The 12221-nt window shown below is 45.8% G+C and overlaps 1 protein-coding gene across 1 annotated transcript; it reads right to left on the bottom strand.

Moving 5' to 3' along the window:
* Positions 1-66: 66 nt before the first annotated feature.
* Positions 67-8271, bottom strand: LOC146402618 (pancreatic secretory granule membrane major glycoprotein GP2-like). The gene is made up of 6 exons (XM_084965702.1): positions 8181-8271; positions 4922-5144; positions 1633-1795; positions 1209-1317; positions 649-681; positions 67-119 (listed from the first exon to the last, which is right to left on the bottom strand). The coding sequence occupies exons 1-6, from the start codon at positions 8269-8271 to the stop codon at positions 67-69; spliced, it is 672 nt and encodes a 223-aa protein (XP_084821828.1).
* Between the last annotated feature and the right edge of the window lie 3950 nt (positions 8272-12221).

The raw sequence follows: 12221 nt of genomic DNA, 5'->3' as shown, positions 1-12221 counted from the left end.
TGCATCAGGCAACTAAACTAAAGGCTAAGGGCTAGATAGAGTTGGGGAAGGTGTCTGGGCAGGATTTTATCCTAGCATCCAACCTATCACCATCAGAAGAAAGATGGCCATCCAGGATCCTGCAGGAAAGAAAGAAATGATCATGAAGCAGGATTAGGTGGATTTGAGAGCCTAGGAAACTTTTTAAGCTTAGATATTCCACTTTGGGGATTATTTAGTAAATCATTCATGCATTCTTTCAACAAAGCTTCCAGGACTGTGTGCCAAATCCTCTTTTAGATTGTGGGTGAGGTGGATGGAAATACAGAGGTGAACTCTCTCATTCAGTGTGGACGCTCCTCTATTCCCCTCACTTGTTGTTACCTGTCTGGCTTCGTAACTTGACATTTCAACCCCTACTCTAAATCATTTCTGGGTAGTCTCAGGTTCTGATGAGGGATAAAACTCTGTGACCACCAACAATGCCACAAGGACAACTCTGCAATGTACTGCAGAGGAAGCTCAGACCTAGGATAACTGACTTCTCCCAGGACACATATTGTTGAGCAGAGACAAGATCCAAGACTACCACCTGCCAGAAGCCAGTGTGCACCCCTACACCCTGAGGCAAACATCAGAATTCCATCACAGCAATCTCTGTGCACGAACCTGTCGAACTCCTGCTGCTGGAGACACTGGGCTCTGAAATCACAGAGGAAGAAAGAAAGATTAAGCTTAAGCACAAGACCAGCAGACTACCATCATTTCAAGACTGAAATAGGAACTCAGAAGAGTGTGATGACAAACCTTCTGCCTTTAATTAAGAATAGACTTACTAAGAAGGCAGGCTTTCTCCTGAGGGTCAGAGCTTTGTAAGATTGTCACGGAATAGAAAAAGAGATGGTTTGAGACCAGCAAGGAAGATTTATAAAAGCAAGCTGGCACAAGGGACAAACAGATTGAGAGAAGAGTGACCTGGTGTGATAGAAAAGACGAGAATGGGAGAGGAGAGAAATGTAATGAGTGAGAACAGGACCAGATTGGGTGAGAGGAGGAGACCACAGCAGAGAAAAAAAGGAACGGAGGAAGATATGGGCTTGGGAAGATATGGACCTAAATTGAGGAAAGTCTGAGGACATATAGATAGGAGGGGGCTCAGCGTCTTAGATCAGATTAAGTGGGGGGGATCTGGAGGAGGGGTCAAGGAGGCCCCCAAATGATCTCATTACCACCTAATCGGATGGGCCCGAATACCATCCAGCCGGCGCCGCTCTCCAGGCCCTCCCGAGCTGGGATCTTCCAGGCTCGACTCTTAGGTGGACTCTTCTGACTACAGGTCTGTGGCGACACAGCAGAAAAGTAGCGAGTTCTTCCCCCCCACCGCCAGCCTGGATGGGCCTTTGCCTGAGACCCCCAAGGATCCCCACTAAGTTCCCTAAAATCCTGCATGAATTGAGGGACAGTCCTCAAGCCCCTCGGCCCCGCCCCCGGAAGGATAGGCCAATCCCCAGCACCGCCGTCCTCTAGGCCCCGCCTTAGCCCCGCCCCCTAGGATGCCAGAATAGCTGGGGTCGGGCTCCCCAGCTCTCTACCCGAGCTGCGGCGGACTGAAGCCGCAGCGACTGCCGGGAGCGCCTAGGGCTGTCCACTCACCGGCTGACACTGACGTCCCGCACGCTTGTCACACAGGGTCACTCGGCCGTGTAGGTAGACCGTATCGCTGGTCGAGAAGCGGAACAAGTTGAAGGCGAGCTTCACCTCCAGAGAGGCCCCGTTGGCCTGCACGCCTCTGAGCAGCCGGTTGCTGACTGGGCAGCTGCGGGGAGAGGCAGCATCACCCACTGTTAGGACCCCCGAAAAATATTGATTTCCCCGTTTTTGCTTTTCCTGTGTGGATATAGATGCTCGGTCTCTTACTGAGAACTTACATGCATTATTTCACTTCATCCTCACATCAATCGTAGGAGGAAGGTGGTTCTTTTGCACTCCTGCCCTTTCCTTTTTTCTTTCTTCTTTTTTTTAAAACATCTTTTCTCTCCCACTGTCTTTTCCTTTCTTCTCCTCTCCTCACTAATATTATTTTGGTAGTAAATTACTGCAAGATGACCTTTTATTTATTTATTTATTTTCTAAGGTCTTCTGCTTTCAGTAAAGGAAACTGGGCATAGCTTATCAGGAACCTCCTATTGGCAATAACTGCTTCACACTTAAAAGGGAAATGTTAGTTACTGGTGGCAAAGTCTGGTAGATGTAGAAAATTGTGAGCTAAGGAATTTGGAGACAGTGGCCTGAATTGTCCACACTATTGTCATGGTGACGTTTATTTTGAGGCAACAATAACCTAAATGTAGCCTGTTTATTATAACTGGTAATATTTATATAATTGGCCCATGGGCAGAAAGAAATTCTTACTGTGCATAAGTTCTGTTCTAGGTGTTTAGGAGAATTAGAGAACATGAGTAAACAAAACAGACCAAACCTCCTATTCGCTCGTGGGTGAGGGGAGACAGACAACAAATAACTTTAATGAAAAAGGGAATGATCTCATGTAATACAGTATAGAGTAGGGGGTGATAAGAAGATAGAAGGAAAAAATAGGGATCTAGGTTGGATGAGTGGAGGGCAGTTGCAATTTTAAAGAGCATGACGGGGGAGTTCCCATTGTGGTGCAGCAGAAACCAATCTGACTAGTATCCATGAGGATGCAGATTCAATCCCTGGCCTTGCTCAGTGGGTTGAGGGTCAGGGATCCAGCATTATGATGAGCTGGGGTATGGGTTGCAGATTCGGCTGGGAACCTGTGTTGCTGTAGCTGTGGCATAAGCTTGCAGCTGCAGCTCCAATTTGACCCCTAGCCTGGGAACTTCCATATGCTATAGGTTCGGCTGTGGAGAAAAAAAACACACACACACACACACACACACACACACACACACACACACACACACACACACACATATAGCATGGACAGGGTAGGCTTCATTGAAATGGTGACTTTTTAGCAAAGACTAAGGAGATGAGAATTTTCCATATGTGTATCAAGGAGTTGAGGATTCCAGGAAGAGAAGTCAATGCAAAACCCTAAGGGACAGCAAATTATCTTCCCACTAAGTTACCTGCCCAAACAGATGCTACCTCCTGTGGACATTAGGGAGTCACTTCTCTGAAATCTCTCTTGCACTTCCCAAAGCCTATGTAGTTTTGTTTTGTTTTGTTTATTTATTTATTTTTTTACCCTGGGATCTTTATTCGAGGACTCAAGGTCACCATCAATAAATCCATTCTAGTTTTCCCCCCTTGATCGTCCCTTTCTTTTTTAAAGATGAGTAAACCGAGACTCAGAGAAGTTAAGTAAGTTGTCCAAGTTTCTTCAGGTAGCAATCTGGCCGCAGGCTCCCCCCAACCAAACCTTTAATCACTAGGTTCTCTTTCCTTCTGACAAAGAAGAACCGAATGCTAGGATGGATTTGGTGGTGCCTCAGAACCTGGACTCTAGAGCATGAGTAGACTAGCACCTGGGTCTAGCCATTTAAACTCTGAACCCTCATCTTTAAAGTAGGGGAAATAATACCTCACAGGGTTGTTTTCAGGAATAAATGAGGTAATGAGTGATTCACTGGGCTCTGTGAAGACCTGTTAATGTTAATGAAATACAATCAGAAGGCAGGATCTCCAGCTCCTTCCCTAGACCTTGAGCTGTGGAGGGTAAGGACTTGGCCCAGCAGTTAGCAAGGTCTGCCACTTAGCAGTTGTGTGAACTAGCCTAAATTTCTCCATCTATAAAGTGGGAATGAAAACATAACTCTGTCATACAGTGTGTTGTGAGGCTTAAGTCAGTTAACACATGTGAAGTGATTCGAACCATGGAATAAATGTCAAATATATTACATAGTGTATAGCACCCTGAAATGTCAGTTTTGGTTTTGATTTTTACTTTTTTTAGTCTTGCTTTTTAGGGCCACACTTGTGGCATATGGAAGTTCTCGGGCTAGGGGTCAAATCGGAGCTATAGCTGCTGCCCTACACAGCGACAGCAATGTAGGATCCAAGCCATTCCTGTGACCTACACCACAGCTCATGGCAATGCCAGATCCTTAACCCACTGAGTGAGGCCAGGGATCAAACCTGCATCCTCATGGCTACTAATCGGATTCGTTTCCGCTGTTCCACAACGCAAACTCCCTTGATTTTTTTTTTTAACATTGGGAATTTATTTATTTATTTTTTAATTTAAAAATGATTTTTATTTTTTCCATTATAGCCTTGATTTTTACTTTTATCATTGTAGGCCCTCAATAATTGAGGAAAGAATAAAAGGAATGAATGTCATTGGATGTAATCTTGGACAGGTCTTAATCTCCTTGTGCCTTCATCTACTTATCTGGAAAATGGGAGTGATAATAATATTTGCATTTTTTTCAACAAACATTCAGCCAGCACTTACTTTTTCTTTCTTTCTTTTTTTTTTTTTTTTTTGCCTTTTTGCCTTTTTGCCATTTCTTGGGCCGCTCCCACGGCATATGGAGGTTCCCAGGCTAGGGGTCTAATTGGAGCTGTAGCCACCGGCCTATGCCAGAGCCACAGCAACACAGGATCCGAGCCACATTTGCGACCTACACCACAGGTCAGGGCAATGCCGGATAGTTAACCCACTGAGCAAGGGCAGGGATCGAACCCGCAACCTCATGGTTCCTAGTTGGATTTGTTAACCACTGCACCACAATGAGAACTCCTTTATATATATATATATATATTTTTTTTTTTTTTGTCTTTTGCCATTTCTTGGGATCACTTACTTTTTCCCACTGTTTATGTAACAGGGATACAGAGAAGAAGAATGACAGGATCTTTGTTCATGGGTACAGATGCACCCAGCGCAAGCTACAGTCCAAGAGCCAGGGTGACATTGAGAGGAGGTTGCCAGGGCCCAACAGATACTTACCTCTTCTTCACAAAGTAGTAGGTGGCCTTGGCAGCACCAGTCCTGGAGATGTTGGTGCTGGCAAAGACCTCATTGGCCACCAGGGCAAATCTGTCTGGGTCACTGCTTGTGGCTCTGAGGACCACATAGAGAGGCTTGCCAAGGGGAGCTGGTCTGTTTTCAAGTGGAGATGAGGACGCAGAGTCCGTGAAGATGGCCAGGATGACAATGGTGTCCCCAGTGCCAGGAACATGGATGGTGATATATCTGGAGAGGGACAGAAATGAGACTCTCACCACAAAAACCTAGAGGCAGGGGTTATCACTCATCTTCTGCCTTGTACCCAAGGTCACTGAGCACAGGGAGCCATAGAGAACTAGGGGAGAGGAGGAGGAAATCTGCTAACCTGCCTCCTGGACCTCCTAAAAAGTGAGGGGCCACATCATCAATCCCCAGACCCTAGGACCCTTGAAGCCATCCAAGCCATCCAAACTCAAGGTAATTTACATAGACAACCCATAATGCATTACTTCAGAGAAGTGTCTTTTTTCCACTAATATTTTGAGTTTCAATCTAAGAGGTACCTGTGATTGGTGGAGGGGGCTTGGGGGGCCAGCGTCCTGAGGGTGTTGATTCCTTTTGCCTGAATTAGAGGCAAGAGGCAGCTGACAGAAAAGAACTCACGGGAAGGAGACCACTGGGTGAGGGTGGGCCTGGCTGACGTTCACCACCAGAGGGTACATGCACTTGAAGCTGAGCACTGTGGAGTCATTACTGACGGAGTCAGGGAGCACCTTCAGAAGCTGTACCTCCAGAGAATAAAGGGCGTGGCTGTTGTTGGTCTAGAAAAAACAGAGAGGCAGCTATTACCTTCAGATCTCCAGGGGAATCACCTTCTCCATCTTCGTTTGCTGCAAGCTGTTTATTTAAATACGAGTCATGGCTAAAGTTTATTGAGCATGCATTGTATTCCAGGTACTGTGGCCTGGACACAACTCTCTGAGGAAGGTTGTTATTAGTCCCATTTTACAGAAGAGTAAACTGAGGCTTATAAAGTTAAAACATTTGCCCAAAGCAAGTAACAGAGCCAGAATTCAACATCTTTCTGATCCCAGAGCTCCCCCCCCACCTTTTTTTTAAATGGTTACAGTCTTGGCCTATGGAAGTTCCTGGGCCAGGGATTGAATCCTAACTACAGCTGAGACCTATGCCACAGCTGTAGCAACACTAGATCCTTTAACCCACTGGACCAGGCCAGGGATGGAACTCTCACCTCTGCAGCAACCCGAGCTGCTACAATCAGATTCTTAACCCACTGCGCCACAGCAGGAACTCCCCAGAGCCCATGTTCTTAACCTCTGTGCCAGTGATTCTCAGATTTCTATGTGGGAGTATCCATTGTGGCTCAGCAGGTTAAGAGCCCAATATTGTCTCTGTGAGGATGCGGTTTGATCCCTGGCCTCACTCAGTGGGTTAAGGATTCAGCATTACCACAAGCTGCAGTGTAGGTCACAGGTGTGGCTCAAATCTGGTGTTGCTGTGACTGTGGTGTAGGCCTCAGCTGAAGCTCCGATTTGACCCCTAGCCTGGGAACATCCGTATGCTACATGTCCAGCCATAAAAAGAAAAAAAAAATTTCAATGCGTATTTTAGAATCTCTTGCAAAAGAATAAATGAAACAATCACTGTGGAGCTTGTTAAGATTGCCAAGTCCTGGTCCCTTTCCCAAGATTCAGGTATCTTTTTGGTATTTCATTTTTTCTATAGGATTTTTAAAAGATATAAAATGATTTGTTGCTATGAGTGAAGCAGCTTATCAAAAAGAACACTGATAGAAATTTTCACTGTGGGTGTTCCTGCTGTGGCTCAGCGGTTAACAAACCCGACTAGAATCCATGAGGACTCAGGTTCGATCCCTGGCCTCGAGGAGTGAGTTAAGGATCTGGTGTTGCCTTGAGCTGTGGTGTAGGTAGCAGATGTGACTCAGATCCTGTGCTGCTGTGGCTGTGGTGTAGGCAGGTAGGTGTAGCTCTGATTCGACCCCTAGTCTGGGATCTTCCATATGCTGCAGGCGTGGCCCTAAAAAGACTTTAAAAAAAGAAAAGAAATTCTCGCTATGGCACAACAGGATTGGTGGCATCTTGGGAGTGCTGGGACGCAGGTTCAATCCCCAGTCCAGCAAAGTAGATTAAGGATCCAGCATTGCTGTAGCTGCAGCTTAGGTCGAAACTGTGGCTCGGATCGGCTCCCTGGCCTGGAAACTCCATAAGCCTCAGGATGGTCAAAAAAACAAAACAAAACAAAACAAAACAAAAAAAAACAGTGATAGAGAATTCTAGGGGCACAGCCATGAGCTTAGCTAAACAAGAGACTCCATGAATTTTTGGGTGGTAGAATTAGACACCAGAGGAACTAAATCACCCACCCCAACCATTTGAACAAACTCTAGTTTTCAAACTGAGCCCAGGGAGCCCCGGAGCCTCTCTGAAGTTGTGTTAAAGCCCCCCTGTGCATTGAGAGGAAGCTAACACAGCAGGGCACACTTCTACCCTGTTCAATCAGAGCTGCCATGCTTTTAAATTGTTTATTTTTATATTTGGTTTTTACATAAGATCCCTTCCAAGGAAAGGAGGTAGCAACATGTAAAAAAAAAAAAAAGATTTTGAGGGAGTTCCCGTTGTAGCTCAGTGGTAAAAAACCCAACTAGTATCCATGAGGACGCAGGTTCAATCCCTGGCCTCGCTCAGTGGGTTAAGGATCCAGCATTGCTATAAGCTGTAGTGTAGGTTGAAGAAACAGCTCAGACCCCACATTGCTGTGGCTGTGGTGTAGGCCAGATGTTGCAGCTCCGCTTCAACCCCTAGCCTGGGAATTTCCATATGCTAAGGCCCTAAAAAGACCAAAAAAATTTTTTAATTAAAAATAAAAAAAAAAAAGATTTTGACACACAGCACATGACACATGGTAAGACATTAATAAATATTGGTTGTGTTGGTTATTATTTTAAAGGATTCTGTGGTTGACAAATTTGGAAACCAATTTTCAATCCATTGAGTCTGGTACCATTTATAAGGGCATTCCCAATTTGATGGGGGACAGGGCCTCTTCCCCAAAAAAGACTTGTCTGATGGCTAAGATGTGATTCCATTTCAGAGAATTATTCTTCAGTTAAATGGAAAGAAAGTTAAGACTGGTACTCAATCATTCATTTCCCAGTTCCTCCCCCAAAATACACATAAAGCCCAACTTCCTATCAACTGGCGCCTGCCAGCTTGCTCACAGAGAGGTGGAGTCCACAAGTTCCATCCTTCTTCTCCATTGTGAAGACCTGGACACTGCGCCCCTCCGCTATCTTGCTGACACTGGAGCATCTTGAAAAGGCGCCTTCCTCCAGGATCCAGCGGCGAGTCTTCAGGAAGCAGCTGCTTAGGATCACCTCAATTTTCTGCGGCTGGCAGTGCAGGGCCACCAGCACCCTGGATAGTTCTGCGGGACAAGAGCCAGGGCAGAGGTTCCTGGGTTGATGCCAAGGGCAGGGACCGAGTTCTAATGGGTGGCAGAGACTTTAGGGGGGTATTAGTCCAATCTCCAACCACTCCCTTAAAGGATGACTCTCCCTTAGAGGAAGTGAGACCCCTCTGCTGTGATTACACTGGGGCACCCTGATCCCTGGCCTCTGCTGATCCACTCAGAATCTCTTTCCCTGGAACTGAGCCTTAAATGAGGTGGTGTAAAGCTTGAGAGTGGTGAGGCAGCCATCTTTTGCCACGTGGGCTGAGAGGCAGGAAAAGCCAGTGTGTGGAAAGAGGGACAAAGAGGTGCAGGTGCAGAATGGGGGAAGCAAGATTGAGAGAAGAGAGAGGTGACTCCCTGCTTCCCACCATGTTCACAGTTCCAGGTCCCTAGTGAACCAGGTCAGAGTCTGCCCTTGGGATCCTTTTTTTTTTTTTTTTTGTCTTTTTGCCATTTCTTGGGCCACTCCCTTGGCATATGGAGGTTCCCAGGCTAGGGGTCTAATTGGAGCTGTAGCCGCCGGCCTACGCCACAGCCACAGCAACGCAGGCTCCAAGCCATGTCTGCAACCTACACGGCAACGCCGGATCCTTAACCCACTGAGCAAGGCCAGGGATTGAACCTGCAACCTCATGGTTCCTAGTCGGATTCGTTAATCACTGAGCCACGAGGGGAACTCCTGTCCTTGGGATCCTTGACACACCCTTGCAATAAATCCTCCCCTTCCCCTTCACCAGCGCCATTGGTTTCTGTTTCTTGCCTAACAAGATTTTTTTGGAGATATTAAATTGTTTTCTTTGGTTTCCTTCTCATTCCAACGTAGCCTGGGCCTTGGGTTTTTTGTTTTTTTGTTTTTTTGTTTTTTTTTTTGAGGGACCTAAACTGCTTGAAATCAAAGGCTCTTTCTGTCTTGTGAAAGCCTAGATCCCTGAAGAGGTAACGCTGAGGGAAGAGAGGGAAGGAGCGCCTTCGAGGGAGAGGGGTCAGAGTCTTCAAGTCCTTTCCAGGATTTCTTCGTTTCATGAGACAACACATTTTGTTTCATTTTTTTTCATATTTTCAGTTTTTAAAATTAGTTAATTGTTTTTCTTCAAGCCAATTAGCATTGATTCCCCCCCCCACCCCACCCCGGCACCAGGCGGTGCCCTGGTAGGTGTCACATACTCACGGTCCTGGGTGATGAAGGAGAAGCTGATATTTAACCCTTCCCTTCTTTCTATGTCTGCTCTTTACACACTTTCAGATGAAAGTCATTACAAAGTAAAATGTTATGGAAATACCAGTATAAAATATTTTTGGGCTTGGTTTATTACTTTGAATTTAAAGATTCTGTTTTCCCTTCCTTTTTTAAAAAGCTCAGTGATTCTGGGAGTTCCCTGGCAGTCTAGTGGTTAGGAATCCATGTTTTCACTGTTGTGCCCGAAAAAGCTCACTGTTGGCAGGATCGTTTGGTCCAAGGGATGGGCTGCAAGTTAAGAGCAGGTACTTTGTACCAACATGAGCTGGTAAAAGGGGAGCAATTTAAGTCAGTCACATAACTTTCTTCTCCTGCAGTCAATAATACACTGTGATATGACATGCCAAATAATAATGGTAATAGCTAACACACAAACACTGACACTATGAAGTAAATGTGCTCTTATCCTCAGAAGAAAATGAGGCATAATTCAAACCTAAACAGTCTATCTTGCAAAGTCCCTGTTCTTACAGGGAAGAAAATTAACACAAAAAGAGAAGCTGTTTCATTCTCAATGCATGAAAACACAAAGATATGCTGCATATTTTCTATGGAGTGATACATGTAGCATTGTACAAGTGAGCACATAACCCCAGGCTCCCCGGGAGAGATTGCTGAGATGGGGACAACCCTCTAATGAGCTGGCACCTACTTAGAGTTTGACCGAAACAGCCCTGGGTCAGACTTGTCATCCAGGTCACTTCTACCTTGTCCAGCTCTTCTCAGCTCTCATCTAAATTCCCTTCTTCTGCAACAGAGTATATGCCAAGGTGCCACATAAGTGTTCAGAGTGAGGATTCTGGGAGAGATGCTCTTGGAAAATGCATGCCATAATCTGCTTTGAAATCTGACTTTTAGGAGTTCCCACTGTGGCGCCACAGGTGTGGGATCTGGCGTTGTCAATGCTGTGGCTCTGGTTACTGCTGGGGCACGTGTTTGATCCTGGCCCAGGCACTTCTACATGTCGCAGGCATGGCTCTCCCCATCCCCGTCCCTGCAAAATCTGACTTTTGAGGGAGTCACAGTGAACAGTGGAATACTAAACATTAAAGGCTCTGAAAAATCCTGCATTCAAGAAATAGTTTTCTTAATCTGATATTTCCCCAATACATTTGACAGTAGAAACTTTTTTTTAGTGTAATATCTATTGAAATCTTTAGCATTAGTGTCCCACAAAATACATTTTGGAAAGCACTGACCCATAAATTAAGCACTGCCTAGTTTTACATATAATAGAAGTTTCATCCCAAGGCTGGATTATCCACTAGACCAAAATGGGAATGCCAAGGAAATATTTTTTGAAGAAATTTGGTATTTTTTAAAAGCAGAGTTGTCATTTTAGGAGAATCAGAATTTTGTTTAATTGATATGTCTGGGGGGGTTAAATTTATCTTGACTGTGGGGGCATATGTTTGGGGGACACCATCACCTTTCTGGTTCCAGGAGCCAGTTTCAGCCCTGCCAGAGGGTAGGCCTGGGACTTAGTTGCACAAATACTCACACAGGAAGATCCTGTGAACACAGCCTTTCTAAACTACGTGCCACACTGAACATGACTCGACAACAAGATTTTGAGTTTTTTTTGGCTGTGCCCTCAGCATGTGGAAGTTCCCAGGCCAGGGATCGAACCCATGCCACATCAGTGACCCAAGCCACTGCAGTGATAAGCCAGATCCTTAACTCACTGTGCCACAAGAGAATTCCAATAAGATTTTTGCCTCAGGTTCCCTGCCTAGCCCTTCAGGCCTTTGCTGGGTGGGGCTACAACCGTTTTCTTTAATGGATCATCATCCATTTCCCCCACCACCACCGAAATGCTTTATCTCTGGTTATTAGTTGGAATCCTGGGGGCTGGAGGTCGAAGAATTATCCATTTTACCTCTGCTGTAGAATGAATGGTTGTATGCCCCGCAAGTCCATATGTTAAATCCTAGTGCCCAGTGTGACAGTATGTAGAGGCGGGGCCTTTGGGGGTGATTAGATCATGAGGGTGGATTAGCGCCCTTGTAAAAGAGACCCTAGTGAGCTCCCTTGCCCCTTCCATCATGTGAGGACACAGCACGAGGACAGCTGTCTATGAACCAGGACATGGGCCCTCACCAGATACTGAACCTGCTGATGTCTTATGGTCTTCCAGCCTCCAGAAATATGAGAAATAAGTTTCTGTTGTTCATCAGCCACTTAGTGCGTGGTATTTTGTTACAGTAGCCTGAATGAAGACAAATCCATATGCCCAGCTACCTTTCTTCTCACTAGAAATCACCTCTACCCGGATGGACACTTAGATATCAAAGTCCGACCAAAGCTCGCTGGCCCTCCCATACCCCTTGGATATGCATTCGTCCAGAACTTCACAGACCTGTGAAGAGCTCTTTGCTGTATTGATACGAATTTCTCAACTTACCTGAGTGGGCGTAGTAGCTGTCATTGCACATACACCCTCCAGTATCAGCTGGGTACTCATCTAAAGCACAGACTCCTGCTTGGGGACCACTGCTCTGGGTGTGTTTAGGGGAGGCTTGACTGGCTCCAGTCATGGCAGATGATTTTGTTGTCACTGAAGAGCTGGGG

This window comes from Sus scrofa, chromosome 6 (assembly GCF_054392235.1).
Source record: "Sus scrofa isolate SSC_HxYL_T2T_F1_AM1 chromosome 6, Sscrofa_HxYL_maternal_Yorkshire_Landrace_v2.0, whole genome shotgun sequence".
Classification (NCBI taxonomy): Eukaryota; Metazoa; Chordata; class Mammalia; order Artiodactyla; family Suidae; genus Sus; species Sus scrofa.
Note: the sequence above shows the minus strand (reverse complement) of the source record. Positions and strands in the feature narration are given on the sequence as shown.